Raw genomic sequence first — 15,723 nt, 5'->3', positions numbered from 1 at the left:
CACACACACACACACACACACACAAGCAGAATTTGCAATGGGAAAGGCAGAGCAATACAAACACACAGCCTACTTTAGTCGGGGTCTGTTTTCTGTAATAGAAACTTCCCACAGAAACTGACCCAGACAGTGACGCACAATGACAAAGGTCACCGAACATTAAACTCCTTTGAGACCAAGACACTCTCTCCAGGACACTATAGAGAGGAAATCATGAGAAATGTGTGTGAGGTGGAGTAACTAAGGACGGTAGGTCAAGCTGAGTTTTAGGTTTGTTTTGTGCTTAGTATCATGGGGGTTTATACCAAGAATATATAGGCTGTGAATGTCAGTAAATGGATGAAAATGAATATTGAACAAAGAAGCCGAAGTGACTATTGACCAGACGATAAGCACTGGTGAGTGTGTATTGATGGCCGCGCCTGGTGTCTTGTTGATATCGACAGGGGTGTGTTTGTGGCACTCGCCTCATAGGAGCTTATCAGACCTTTTGATCACTATGATTGACTGAGGTGCCTGGGAGATGCACGTGTTTCTGTGTGTTTGTGCGGCAGTGTCAGAGGATATGCTGAGTATTATGCATGAATCTTTTTAAAACTGAAATAATCCTGCTTATTGTGACTCATTTCTGATTCAGATGTTCTCTCTCTTTGCATTAGATGGCCGTAGATGTGTTGGAGGGACTTCTTGAAGAGGATGACGAGGTTGTCCAGGTAAGCACAGAAACTGTGTCCTGTGTCAAATGTTGAAAAATAAGGTTTTTACAGAATGGCATTCATTCGTTTATTGTCTAGTGCCACTTTATAATCCACATGAGGGTCACAGGAAGCTGGAGCCACTCTCAGCTGACATACGGAGAAGGTCGTCTGCCAGTCTATCGCAGGGTCAACACACAGAGACAAACAACCATTCACTCGCGCATTCACACCTATGGTCAATTTAGAGTGTCCAATTAACCTCTCCATGTTTTTGGACGGTGGACGGAGTACCCGGACAAAAAACGATCTGCGCGGGTTCATCGTGCTGCTGTAACACTTCTATATTATATAATAGAATAATGCTGTGGTGGATGCAAATAACTCAGCATGTCGGCCCAGAGAAGTGTAAAAATGCAGGTCAGAGGACGTCGGTTGCGGAGGCGGAATGTTCTGCAACTAATTGCTTTGCGCATGCAAAAGAATGTGGCTACATGTGTCCTTGTTCTCCACCTCTGAATGTGTTAATCGTGACTGGATCTGATATAAGTACGTGTGTCTTCTCTGTGTTTGCGCGCGTGTCATCACACACACACACACACACACACACACACACACACACACACACACACACACACACACACACACACACACACACACACACACAGAATATGACTGAAACCCTTAAACGGTCATTAGAGAGTTGCGTAAATTGCGGTACTTTTGTGCTTCAGCAGCTACCATGTGCTGTCAGTGCGCTCCAAATCCTCGCTGTCAGTAGTGGCGGAAGTGAAGGTGTGTCACTGAGTGTCAGATAAAAGAGCATGGTGGTGTTTCTCTCCTTCACTCCCCCCAACACACACACACACACACCCATCAGCTGACAGATTGAGAGCAGTCAGTGGGGGCTGAACTTTTAAACTCACTCCAGCGATGCACAGCTGTGACATGCGATGCATACAGTCATCAGTTCTCATGGTTAGAGCGTGTTCCGTCATATCAAAGTTGCATTTGTAGGTAGGGTAGTATTTGTGATGTCAGAAATGCATGACAGACACGTTCAGCTACATCATTCGCTCTCGTTCTCTCTCTCTCTCTCTCTCTCTCTCCGTCTCTCTCATTTCTTCTTCTCTTAAACACAGTTGATAACTTGTTAGCGCTCGCCTCCTTCTACTTGCTCTTGGTTATCTCAAAATTGGAGCCTCCCTTGTACAATGTAAAGTCTGTGCAAACAACATAGCTGGTTCCTTGCAAATCTTGTTTCAAAGGCTTTCCGCCGCTTCATGATGCTTTTGTTCTTCCTTCAGCAGCACCATATGGGAGCTAAGATGTGCCGCAACTTTGAAATGACAATAGTGCCAGTGATTTGATTGACAGACACAGCATTTATTTTATAATGCGTGCGCCTGACTGGGGTTGTGGTAGGTTAGAGTGAAGTCTCTGAAGTTTTAATTGGCAAACTTTCTCATGTTTTAATTTCGAGTGCTGATGCATAAACCATCTTTACTAGAGACACAAATATTTCACAGTGGACCATCTGCAAAGACATTCTCTAGCCTTGACGTCCCATGCTGTTTTGAAGCCACGCGGCAGTCCTCACTTTTGAGGGAGTTTACATTTTCATCTAAAGTTACCCAATTTCATTATTTCTTTCTTACATATACACAAGGAGGGTTTTTTTTTCTAGGTTCTGCATCCACAGTTAATGTTTTAATGATAAGAATACTTGTGGTTCTGAAACATTAATACATTCATTCAGTGCTGCGGTTGCTCTGATAAGTGTGGCTGCAGGGGGTAGCCTCCCACTCTGCAAGCAGAGCAGCCATTCAGAATTCACTGCGGCATTAGTTGATGTGTTTGTTAGCTAAATGGTTGATTTGGCAGAGGTGCGGGTCCCCACTGCCTCTGCCCTCCATGAATAATGAATAAAGCTAATATTTGTATCTTGGTGCTTGAAGAACAGTGGGTGGAGGATCTTTGGCCTCAGATGAGAGGCACACACACACCTCCGAGTTGGATGAGGGTCGGGCATGATTACATCAAGAGGTTGAAGAGCAAACTCTGCACAGTGAATGTGCTGTTGTTTGAAAAAGAGCGACAACAAGCTTGTTTGTGGCGTGTGTTTCAACATGCTTAGTTAAAAATATGCCTCCCTCAGTCTCCCCCCGCTGTTTGAGCTATGTGGAGCAATTGGATTATTTCAAAGCATGAATTCATCTTCATTCCTTCACATCTTACTCTGCAAGGTGTTCTCTTGATTTGAGTGATGCTCACTGGTGTGATAAGGATTGTTGTTGTTTTTTGCACCAGAAGAGGCTTAATCATTAGCACATATTGTAAGTACATGGAACTCTATTATAGCTGAAATGTAATTACTGACAAATACAGTGTATTGAGATGAAAGACAGCTAGCTATGGGACCCACTGGAGCAATATATAGTCATAATCTATTGTTTTTGACATTATATTGTTCTGCAATTGACTAATGCTGTTATGTTCCTCTGGTTTGCTCTAATCGAGCTGTTGCTGTGTTGTATATTTTGAACAAATAGCAGAATATTTAAATTATGGATCTAAAGCTGTCTTCAAATGCACATGATCCACAGAAAGTCTTCTTGTGGGGATAATGGGGAGAGCCACATGATGCTTGAAGAAAGTCTTCATCAAATGCTTTCCTGTGTAAATCAATCTTGTGCAGACCTTAATGTGCACTTTTCTTATTGTGTGGCTGCAAAAAGTAATGTGCAGAGAAAGGAAAAGTTACCACATAACTTTGACGGTAAAATGTAAGCATTAGTGTTCACAAAGGGACACATTAACTAATATACTTCAGTACGCAACAGTAGGTTTTATTGCACTGGTGGTCATATAAATGATCTAAGTTCTACATGTTTATGGTTTTTGCCAGGGTGTATAATTCGCTTTGAAACGCTGCACAAGACGTGACCTTTTACGACCTTCTACACTCATCATCACCTTTGCATGGTACTTTGTTTTGGATGGTAAATTTTTTTTACTTTGTAATTTTGAAATACTTTTTGGTAAATTGCATTTCTGTAGCCAAGATGATCAAGATGTGCTTCAGCGCTGCAATTCTTTGAAATAATCGATTTTTAGAAGTTGTAAAGGTCATGAAGACCATGGAAAGGTATTATTAACACTAACAGTTCGATAAAACAGCCAGTTTACATCACAGCCTTTCAATTATGACTTGTAGGGCTGGGTGTCATTCCAGATGTTTGGTTCGATTCCAACTCACAAGGTCCCAATCAGACAAAATGTGGATCTCTCAAACCATGCCCCCCTAGCTATCAAAAGAAGACAACAGTTGTTTTGAGGTCACAATTGAGGACAACAAACTAAACTGAAAAGCTGCGTGTGGAGGTTTCTCTGGTTCAACACCACACATATTAAAAGATTAATCCAAGGATGCAATTATTATTGGATCTTCCAAATAAATATTGATATGAATTGAATAATACATAAAATTTCATTTGATCATGTTTTTATATTTCTCTAAAGAAGGGATAAGAGAAATGTGTGTGCGTCAGTGTTAAACAGGTTTGTCAAAAGAGGTCGTGGGATTTCGTACGGTCATGCTCTGTGAGGGTTACAAATCTTTTTACCCTTGTCACTGTTCACTCACTGCAACAAAGAGCACTTTCTCTTTCTCTGTCTGTCTCTTGGCGTCACACCCTCCTGCCCCCCTCTACCCATCTCTCTTTTTCTCTGTGCCTCACAGGTGTGGTATCTCTCTGGCTGGGTGTGCTACCTCCAACTGGAAAAGGCAAAAGAGCAGCAAGATAGAGAGGGGAGGGAAGTGACGCAGGAGGAGACCGAGGAGTGGAAGGCACTGAAGGAGGCAGCCAGGTCGTACCTGACGAAAGCTAAGAAGGTAATTCAGGTTGCGATACCTCTTTATATCTGTGCACAAACATATCTAGAGCTGAAACAATTCATCGATTATTAAATTAATAGACAACTATTTTGGTAATCGATTAATCCGTTTGAAGCTTTTTTCATGATTTAAATAAGATTTCCGATTGTTAAAGCGTCTTTAACGAAGAATAACAAAGAAATCATCAAAAGTCAATCATTTTGATTTGTGGACAAAACAAGACATTTGAGAACATCATCATTTCCAGGTTTGACAAACACAGATCAACATTTGTTTAAGGTTTTCTGACAAATAATCGATTAGTTGCAGCTCAAGACATTTCTCATTATTTAAACAAATCCCATATTAGTGGATTGATCCAGAGAGTGTAAATGAATTTTCCTTGAAAAGTTGTGTAGTCGTGGGTTCTTGTGTGGGTCATGCGCCGCCACACATTTTCATGGAGATTAGTTTGTTCATTTAAAGTTATCCTGCTGTTAGTTGACACACAAACGGCAATGAAAACCATAACCTCCTTGTTGGATGTAAAAATAAATAGTTGCAGCTCCACTTCAACCATAAAGTGTTAGATGCTGTTTAAATATTAATGCATTGGTAATAATGTAATGCCATTAAATATTAACGCCCACAAGAGCCATTTATTTGCAACGAGTACTTTTTTAGTTTTGATACTTATACATTTTCCAATATTACTACTACGCTTATGCTAAATGAAATGAATACATGACTTTTACAGTCATCAAACACTGCTGTAGCTGTGAACTGCACTGTGTATTGCAACTGCTTATGGCTTGTTTCATCACTGTCACAGTAGTTAAGACTGCCTTATCAGTTTTTTGTCAGTGAGTACATGTTGTACTGTATGCATGTGACGTATACCAGAGGATTCTAACTAAGCTCTGTTTAATCATTTGATTGTGATTCAAATCTTAGCCCTCACAAAGTTCCTCGTGAATAAGATTCTGTCTCATTAGGAAGAGGTTTTGGTCTTTATGGGAACTGCAGGTCCAGACAAAAAACACACACACACACACACACACACACACACACACACACACACACACAGAGTGATGCGTCTCATTCATTCTGCCATTCTGTCAGCGAGTAATGCTTCTATGGAGCAGTGATTCATGTTAGTCTAAAATCCAATAGGCTTGTAAATCAGACAGCACAGGCTGAAGGATGGCAGGCCCCACCTCCACTTCAACCAACCCCCCCCCCCCAACTCCCATCCTTCCCTCTGCCTTGTCTGCTCCGCTGTGTTCCTCCACAGATGAGTAGGGGCAGGACAGTGGCAATATATTGATGCCTGTCTCTCTGGGTAGCAGTGCAGTGACAGTGCATGTCTAACCACCGCCATCCACTCAGAGGGTGTCCAAAAAGACAAGATCGAAGTGGGAATTGAACTGCCAAGAGGGAGAAATAAAAGAAAGTGTGGGGAGGAAAATAGGAACACATACAGATTTGAGCTTTGTGGTGGGAGTTAATAAAGAAAAAATGGAATTGAGAAATAGGGGAAAATGAAGGTCTTAGCTGTGTTTGCACGAAGAGAGACTGATAAAAGGAATGGGTGAGTTGTCAGAGCGTGACGAGTAAACTCCAGTAAACTTTAGTGGAGTGACTAAGTGAAGCAACAGACACAGAGTGATGTGATGTGATGTGATGTACAAAGTTCTTTAAAAGGTGAGGTCCACCATGATTCTCTTATATTCATATCTGAGCTTTGTATTAAGTGTCTCTATGTGTGTTAATTATTAATGACGAGTCAGTCTGCTAGTTAAAATGGGCTCCAACAGGGAAATGAGGCCTCAAAGCCCAACAGCTTTTGTGTGTGTGTGTGTGTGCACATGTCTTAAATAGGCTGTGTGGACCAATTGTCAAACAATTTTGTGAGGACATTTTGGCTGGTCCACACAACTTTAGCTGGCGGATAAAGACCTGGTTTTAGGGTAAGGGTTAGGCATTTAGTTGTGATGGTTAAGGTTAGGGTAAGGGGCTAGGGAATGCATTATGTCTTTGAGTGTCCACACAAAGAATGCAAAACCATGTGATTGTAAGAGAAAGTATTGCAGGGATACAGTTAGAGGAGTCGGACACACTCTTACACACACACACACACGCTCATGCTTTAGTGTTGACCAAAGCAGGTCAACGTTGCTGATTGAATGGAAATGGAAATGCTTCGGCGACAAACCAACTGTTCAGCAAACGTGCAGAGAAGTGACATTTCCACCATTTTGTTCACAGATGACATGTTGTACACAAACACAGTGCTGATTTAGCTACCGCCCTCCCCCCGCTCTCCCCTCTTCCTCTATCAGCGGTACCTGCAGCCTCACAGCAGGGGTTTGCGCTTCCTTCTGTTCCTCTTCTGTACTTCATTTCCTTATCTTGAAGAATTTTAAATGAAGTGGCAGAGCTTTTCTGTCTTCTTTTTGCATTGATGGAAGATGTATGGGACAGACAGCTAGATGGCAAACCAAAGGCAGTAGTGTGGGAGCAGGTGCAGTTACTCGTGAGTGAATGGTAAACTGCTGGTAAAGGTTTTTTTTTTAAGTTTAGTTTATTAAATGTATTTGTATCAGGGACAATATACAAAATACCTCTCACCTACATGTCTCTGGGAAGTTTGAAGTCTGCCCCACACTAGAGGGCAACTGGTCCCAATTTGGCCCTTCCGACAACTGTGGGTGCCTGGTAGACGGTACAGAAAGAGGACAAACTTGCTTATTTAATGTGTCCTGCAGAGACGTATCACAATCGAAAGGAGACAGTCCGCCTCCATGTCTGTTTACAGTCTGAAGTCACGTTAAATCACGCAAGTTCTCCTCCCTGAACTCGTGTGATTTAACGTGACTGGATCGCCTAAAACATGGAAAACCTGTTCTGCTTTTAAAATCAAGCCAGATTTGAAAATCTACTAGTGTGGGGCAGGCTTAACAGACACGTTTAAAACCATCCTGAACAGAACAGTCTTTCTGTTTTCACCCCACAATTACTTGTATTTTTTTAAAGTGTGAAGTGACGAATCTCTACATTTACTTTGCAAATACATTAAACATTAATATGAAGACTGGGTTTTGGAAACGTTAGGTATAAATTAAGGTTAGGATTAAGTTTTTGATTAAGGTTAGAGGTAATGTCAATGTAATGTCATCTGAAGTCATGGTGAGTTCTGTGTGTGTGTGTGTGTGTGTGTGTGTAGGTGGTGAATAGTGGCAAGGGTAAAATCAATAGTAAACCGGACTTGAAATGGAAGTTGAGTCTGTGCCAGATAGGGTGCAATTGAGGAAGGATGTGCAGTGTATGCACAGAGGACAATGCCATATACATCACACATGTGTGTGTGCACGCAGGCAGCGAGGGCAAATGGAGGTCAAGAGCTTTACTATTTGATGTGGCTGAAAGGGTATCTCATGAGCATGGATTGTGGGTAGGGTTGGGTCTGAGGTGGACTTGTCATGTAATTTTAATGCCTTTTCTTATCAAGGATGTGACTGGAGGACCATGGTGGTAAGTCACAGTTCTGTGTATGTGTCTGTCTTTCACCTTCAGGGACATGCCCCGTATCTCAATTTCCCAGTGAAGAAGTGTGTGTGTGTGTGAGTGTGTGTGTGTGTGTGTGTGTTTGTATGACGATGAGGCTCAGAGAAATGTGCTGAAACGGTCTTATTGTTTTCTCACCGAAAGAAAATCACGGTTGGCTGAAATTCGTCCTACTCAGCATTTTAACATAATTATTAGGTCAAATATATTGAAATATGCCAGTTCTGATATGATTACGTTGAAGCAAAGTTAGCTTATGACCTGAAATTCTATATATTTGTAATGGAAGTAGCATTTTTTTCACTGGCGGTTATGAGAAGATATTGACTAACTAATTTGCCATTGGACTGGAGACTACAGAATTTCCTATTTTCTTCTTCTTTGCTGTTGGCAGTTGGCATCCATAATGTTGCATTTTATGCCTCCTACTTTTCTTTCCATCTGTTGAAAAATGGACAAAAAGGGAATTGAAGGGAGGGCATGATTTTGGCACAGTTTGCCTGTGCGTGCTTGTATGCGTACAAGATGTGATATAACATGCGAAAGTATGAGGAGATGTGTCTCTTTCCCTGGCAGGTGGGTCATTTGGTGAGAGTGGCCGAATGCATGAGGGGAAAATGCTCAAGAGAAAGGCAGGGAGAATAACGGCATTAGAGAATAAAATGAAAACGGAGGTAAAAAGAAATGGGAAATTGAGGGTAGATGTGGAGCGGAAGGTGAACAGTGATGGCATGATTAGGCTTTCATCATTTAATCAGTCTTTCTTCATTCAGTATAAAAAGGTCTCTACCATGAAGGGGAAAATATAATTCTTTTGATAAGGGATGCATTAGGGTTTATTATTACATTTTTGTCCTCAGCGTATTGGACAAAAGATGGCAAATAATCCTTACCGGACCATATGATCAATATATCGAAAGAAATTGAGGATGTATAACATGAATTTAAAAAAATATATATCAAAGCTATTTGTACTGCGCTATTTCATTCATTACCTTGTTTCAGGGCCCCTAAAAGTGGAGAATTTTAAAAATGTCGCTGTCTCCATTTTCATTTGAAAGCTCCTGGGCTGCATTTCAGTATAGATGGCCACAAACAGAGACCTTTGGAAACAATGATGCAGTTACTCACATTCACTCTCTGACTGGTTCTTTTCAGCCGTGACTCGAATATCAGCTGTGAACAAAAAACTCCATTAAAACTAACTTTCATTTTTACTCTGAAACTTTGCAAACAACTGCAGAGCAGAGAATCAACGTACCTGAATTATCGTGTGATATACTGTACGTTTTTAGGCGTATTACAATGCACGCAGATTACTTCTGAAACACCGTTTCGCAGATCATGGACGCAGCCTAAACCTGCTGGCATCTTTTTTGGATATGAAATGTTTCCTCGGAGGATTCGTATTGCTTTCATGCAACTTCATCCAGTAGTTGTCAAGATATTTCCCTCCTGTGATATTCCGACTTTCACTCTTGTCAGTTGTGTTCAGCCTCTGGGGAACATGAATGACTGTATAAGATTCAATAAATGTTGAGAGAGCAACTGAAACTATAACATTGACATCCCTTCGTGTTAGCATGGCTAAAAAAAAGAGTGGTTATCAAACAGTTAAAACAAAAATGCCAGAATTTGTCAATATTTGTGACACGTGTATGTGTGTGTGTGTGCGAGAGAGAGAGTTCTCATGAGGGTAGTCAAGTGGACTTTGAGCTGTGAGGCCTTGAAAGCAGAGCAGAATGGACCAATGAAATGTTGTACAATTACATGTATACACACACACACACACTCCCTCCCTCCGTCCTCCCTTCTCTCGGCAGCTCTGTGGGCCGTGACGATGGGAAGAGAAAACATGGGCTGCTGTAAATAAGCAATGCCTCTGTCTTTTGCGACAGCGGTGCTGATCTCAGCAGCGCTTGATGCGGAATGTGAAAAGAGTAGCACCGTTTGTTTAGCTAGCTGCGAGTGTCCGCAGTGAATTATCACGTCCTCCACAGCGGACACTCTGCTATTGATTTGTAATAAGTATCATCACAAACTGTATTCGTGCAATTTCCCGTTAGCGTTCTGTATAGTTCATCATACAGTATGTTTTCACATGTGCACCGTGTGTCTAACATAGACACTTACGCTAGGCTTTCATGGGCAATTTGTTCTGGGTGTTGAGCCAAACCTGTTGTAAAACAAGCCCAGCTTGTACGAGTGTTCATTGTGGATCTCCAGGCACTTCAGAGGTACACTGGCAGAATGAAAAGCAGCGCTGTTTTTGTGTGTGTACTCATTTATGTCACCTCTTTAGGACCTTGTTTAAACACTGACTCAGGGCCATTCGTCCTCGCGCGGACCGAAGCGTAGTCCTCATGATTTCTGAGGCTTTAGTTAAAGTGAGGATTGAGATGTGAATTAAGGACTAGGCATTGTGACTGGATAAGGTGTCCAAATACATACTGACAAGAATAGCTGTGCAAACCTGTGTGTGTTGGTCTATATACAGTATATATATTTAAGAAGATGCCGTCTCTGCAGGTTGGAGCTCCTGGGAGGTGGAGCGTGACCGATGTCCGGTGACAGGGTCAGATACTGGAGAGCGCTGACCCTCTCAGTCTCTTTAGAGAGCAACGCACACGCACTAAATATTCTTACACTCCAAATGAGTTCCCATGGGACGACGTGTCTCCTGTCAGGACCTGCTGTTGCTTAGAGACTGGTCCTGGGGCAGAGCAGTCACACACTCTTCCTCACTGTTCTGGCCTCGTTACACTTTTAGTAAGAATGATGATGGCACTCAGCCGCTTGTTGTCCCTAAGCTCAAGTTAAAGCTGTGCGTGTGTGCAAATTTGGTAGACAAAATAGAATAATATTCCTAGATTGTATAAACCATTCCCCACTTGGTCTCTTTATTTGTCTAGTTTTGCGTCTCAAAAGAAAAGCATAATCATAAATTGCTGTATCAGTTCCAATTACTTTGTGTGTGTGCACACAGAAAACATAGTTGTGCTTGCTGTCGTTAATGGTAGGGCCAACACTTTTATCAACAGCTCCACTTAAAGTTCAGTAATTATACACAAGCGGAACATTTTGCACAGATAAATCTACTGGCTACTCTGTGAATGGTAGTTTTTTTTAATCTTGTATTTTTTCACTGTGATAACAAATGTGATTGTGTGCGTGTGTTTGTGCGCGCACATAATCATAGGCCCATGCATGTTGCACCAGCAAGAAGAAAAAGATAAATGGTGCCATGTGCAGATGAACAGTGTGTCAAAAACAAAAACTGTTAACAAGCAGTTTGCAAGCCATGATTACATCCCTGAAAGAATACAGAAGCTGCTAGATATCCCAGGCAACTTAAGTAGCACTTAGAGATTAACAACCTCTGGGCTCTTCACGTCCCTCAACTCCATCCTGCTGCTTACTGATGTTGTAGTGATGCAATGAAAGAGTTTCTCTCAAAGAGCTTTCCACTAACCAAATCTGATTTCTGGTTCTTTTGCACCGAATAATTAATTGTTTGCAATCTGAAAATCATTCTGTTTTTGATTGTTCTGTGTGCTTTACCAATTTAAAAACGCAATATAGAAACATTGGGGAGAATTCATATAGTTAAAGGTGACATATGTAATATAATATGTAGAAGAACAACCTTAAGTGTTTAAAATGGTTATTGTAATACCAATTCAAAACACTGGAGAAGCCAGATTTTCTGATCTACGTAAATGGGAGGCTGCACTTACACCTGACAATATACCACTGTGTTCATACACTTGAACATAAGTTTGGTACAGTACGGCGCGGTTTGGAACGGAAAAGCCTACGGCTTGCATTTCTTTACTTGGCGTGGGGTGTTGGTGGATTGGCAGTTGGCCGTTGGCAGTGGGTGACTCAACAGACCAAAACAAAAACAGTTTGTGACCTGCAAAATGGAAGGCTGGATGTTTCTTTAATCCCTAAAGACACATCATGGTAATTTTATGTCTTAAATCATTTCTATATATATATAATATATATAATAAGTTCTCATTCTTGCATTGGAGTAGTGTCATTAATAATATGATTGTATCTCTTGTGGCAAATGAAAACTGCAGTATATGTAAAAAAAAATAAAATAAATTGCAATTAGATATTTTAGCCAAGCCGTAATGTATAACCTACTTTGAATTTAAAATCCCAATTATTCTCTTTTTCTTATTCATGCAGTGCAAACCTAATTTTTCTTTTCTCTTTCCCAGCTTTACAATAAGCTGCAATGTGACGACCAGCCGATTTTAGAGCATGTGGAGCAGCTGCTGGGTGAGCTGGGGGGAGAGATGGAGGCAGAGGAGGGAGACCATGACTTGGAAGAAGACTATGAACCCTGTAGTGATGAGGAGGAGGTCGAAGCAGAGGCACCCATGGACTTCTGATTTCAAATCCCACCATCATATTTTCTTTCGTTTTACCGAGTGCTCTATCTACAAAGTGCCTTTATTTGACTGGTTATCTTTTCACACCCACTTATCAGCAGTGAAATATGAATTCAAGTGAGAAGCACGAAAATAGTGCCATTAAAAACTGCCGTCCACTCAATCTCTTTGAGGTCAGTTGTTTAATGATCTTGGTGAAATAAATGCTTACTTGAGTAATACTTACTTTAATCTCTTTGACAGAAGGTTGTTGATGAAAGAAATTAGTTTTAGAGCTTTATGTTTGTGCTGCGGCAAAAGCAGAATGATGCCTTTTCCTTACACACACACACACACACACACACACATTTCTAGGAGCAAAGGTACGCAATAGATGTGTCTACTGCCCGACAAAACATTTTCATAGGCAACAATTTTATTTCTGCAGCTCCTCTTTAGTTCCCTCTCAAGCGCATATCATCATTGGGTTGTAAGGATGATTAGAAAACTGCCTAAATGCTATGTTAAAGTAAGTTAAGTAAAGCTCTTTTATTATCCAAGTCCAATGACGTACAGGGCTTGAGTTTCAATGTTATTCAGTTTATTCTCTTATTTTGGCTTTTTTTCACTTCCTATACTGTATGTTAACTCAGTGGATACAACAAGACAAGACACAATAGAGAGAATTTGACATCAACCTTTCTTCTTTTTTTTCTTTTCTTCTTTTCTGTGCTAAATCTAAAGAGGCTGGTTCAATGTTTGAGAAAGTAGGAACACCTTTCAACTGAGTTTTTTTTTTTTAATTTTTAGCCTATTGAAATTCTCAGACAAGGACATGTAAAAATAATGGGACAATTCTTTCAATTCTGACATTTGAACATCATTTCATAACCAATTTATTTTTCATCATAACCAACGCTGAAAAATAAAAAAATAAATCTACTGTTTCAGACCAGACTTTTTCTTCAGACCAGACTTTTTTTTAATATTTTTATTTAAATATTTTATATTTCCCCACATTACTGTGCTTTTTGTGTTTGTTTTTGTTGCATTAATGTTTTATTGAATTTTAGAACATAAACAAATACCATTACAGACCTTGAAAATGGACTGCCAAAACTTTATCCAACAAAGGAAAATACAATCAGGATAAAATATCTCTTTTCAAAATGTAAAAATGTCATAATAGGCCCAGAGGAGCAGATGAAGACATGTTTTTAGTTTTTTTTAAATTGGGGTTAGGATTAGGCTAGTAGTATTTATGGTTAAAGTTAGAGTAAATCTCCAGGAAATGAATGTAAGTCAATACAATGTCTTCTAAAGTCATGGAATGCATCAAATAGTATTTCTTTGGTTAGTAGCAATACAGTCTTGAGTTTACTTTGGTGATAACATTAACCAGTGAACGTTACATTGTCAGCATCGTTGCTAATTGCCAAAGTTGTTTTGTAGAACGTCGCTGTAAGTTGACAGAGGCTTTATCATTTGGCTGTTGCATCATTGTGCCACGCTGTATGCCTTCATCGAAGAGTTTTGAAATGATCTGTGCATACACATCCCATTCCCATGGCAGACAAACTCAAATCCCCAAGCTGCAAGTACATATTAATATCTAACTATTACTGTCTCACCAATGGCAGTGGGCCACCATGGCAAAAAATGCCAGGGCTGATTTTGTGCCAGTCCAGCCCTGCAGATACGTGACATTATAGCCCTAAAATATCTCTCTAAAATATTGTAGAAACAGTAGGATTGACTGGCCCATCAGTACATTTACTTTCCATGCACCAGCAGAACTTTTTTGCAATCTCTTGTCCTCCCCAATTGTTGGCACAGACCTCTGAAGATTGTTTTAAAAGGTAAATATGGAAAGCTTATCTGAGATGCTGCTCCAGATAGCAACATGCCTGTTCAGGAAAAAACATTCCATGACGTGATCGCGTCTTCATGTTTCAGGAGCGAAAAACGCAGCTCAGGAGGAAAATTGTGTAATGTAAAATATGATGCGCCGTGTGTGTGTACGTGTGTGCGTGTGTGTGTGTCCCCTTCAGTTTATCATAGCTTAATGTGAAATGAAATGTTGTTATTTTGCTCAGAAATATTCATGTCAGCAATGTTTAGTGTATGATAATGCACCAGGCTCTATTGTGTATGTATGTTCCTAGGTGTGTGTGTGTGTGTGTGTGTGTTGCAGCATGTGTCCATGCGGCTCATCTGCAGAGCTGTGTGATTAATGACTCCAGGGGTGAGTGAGCATCAGCGGTCAGCCTTTTCTGGTTATTCTGAGCTGACCCAGTGTGAGTGGGCCATAGTGGACACAGAGAGCCTTGGGTGATCACAAAATCCTTGGCCATTCTCTCACCTGTACATCAGCCATTGCACAGCAGGAATATTTTCACTCGCTGGGTGAGGTAGTGCAGTTTCTACACAAGGACACAAATTCAATCACAGGGAAAGGACACATGCTGTTTGCTTGCAGTCTTTTCCCAATCTGTGCTAGAATTGCTCCCTGAGAGACAAAGATTCAAGATTTCACCTCTCAAATAAATGTACGTAGCATCCGCATAAACAAAACAAAACAAAAAAAAAATCATTACAACACATGCCTTAATTAAGGCCCGAAGTGCATTCATCCATTAAACAGACTTGTCCTCTTTTACCTGTACATAAGCTATCTTTGGAGACCCTTGCAGCATGTGTTGAGTCTCCAGGGAAACCTTCCCATAATTAGTATTTGTGTGCACGCGTGTGCCAGTATGTGTTATTTTAATAATCGACAGTAATGAGATGAGCTAAGGGGAGAATAATCCTGGATTAACATCTTAAAAATGCCTGTGTCGTCATAACAACATCCTGATGGGGACATAATCACTGAAATGCAGTCGCACAAATGAACTACGCACACACACACACAAAGAGGAACTGTCCATGCATCAGATAGCTGAATGCTGCAAGCTGTGTGTGTGTGTAATGTTTATCCTGTGTTGGGGCACATGTGTATCACTGACTTAATTAGAGCGTTATGCAGGATGCCCCCCCCGAAGGGATTAAGAGAGAAATGATCAGAATCTGGAGACTTAAAGCTAAAAGCAGTTAAACGGAGACAGGAGGCGGGTGATCAGGACCAGCGTTTGAGTCGACAAGTGAGATTCATGTTCATATTCAGACAACTTGAATGATCCCAGCAAGGCAATTCATT

The 15,723-nt window shown here is 40.8% G+C and overlaps 1 protein-coding gene across 1 annotated transcript; it reads left to right on the top strand.

Annotated features, from left to right (window-relative positions):
* Window positions 1-638: 638 nt before the first annotated feature.
* Window positions 639-13,466, top strand: LOC122760454 (probable assembly chaperone of rpl4). Its single transcript, XM_044015551.1, has 3 exons — window positions 639-713; window positions 4,438-4,590; window positions 12,372-13,466. Exons 1-3 carry the CDS (start codon window positions 660-662, stop codon window positions 12,543-12,545), a joined length of 381 nt encoding a protein of 126 aa, XP_043871486.1. The 5' UTR covers window positions 639-659; the 3' UTR covers window positions 12,546-13,466.
* Window positions 13,467-15,723: the final 2,257 nt, after the last annotated feature.

The sequence above is a fragment of the Solea senegalensis genome, unplaced genomic scaffold (genome assembly GCF_019176455.1).
Source record: "Solea senegalensis isolate Sse05_10M unplaced genomic scaffold, IFAPA_SoseM_1 scf7180000013654, whole genome shotgun sequence".
NCBI lineage: Eukaryota > Metazoa > Chordata > Actinopteri > Pleuronectiformes > Soleidae > Solea > Solea senegalensis.
This window is presented reverse-complemented; position numbering and strand designations above follow the sequence as displayed.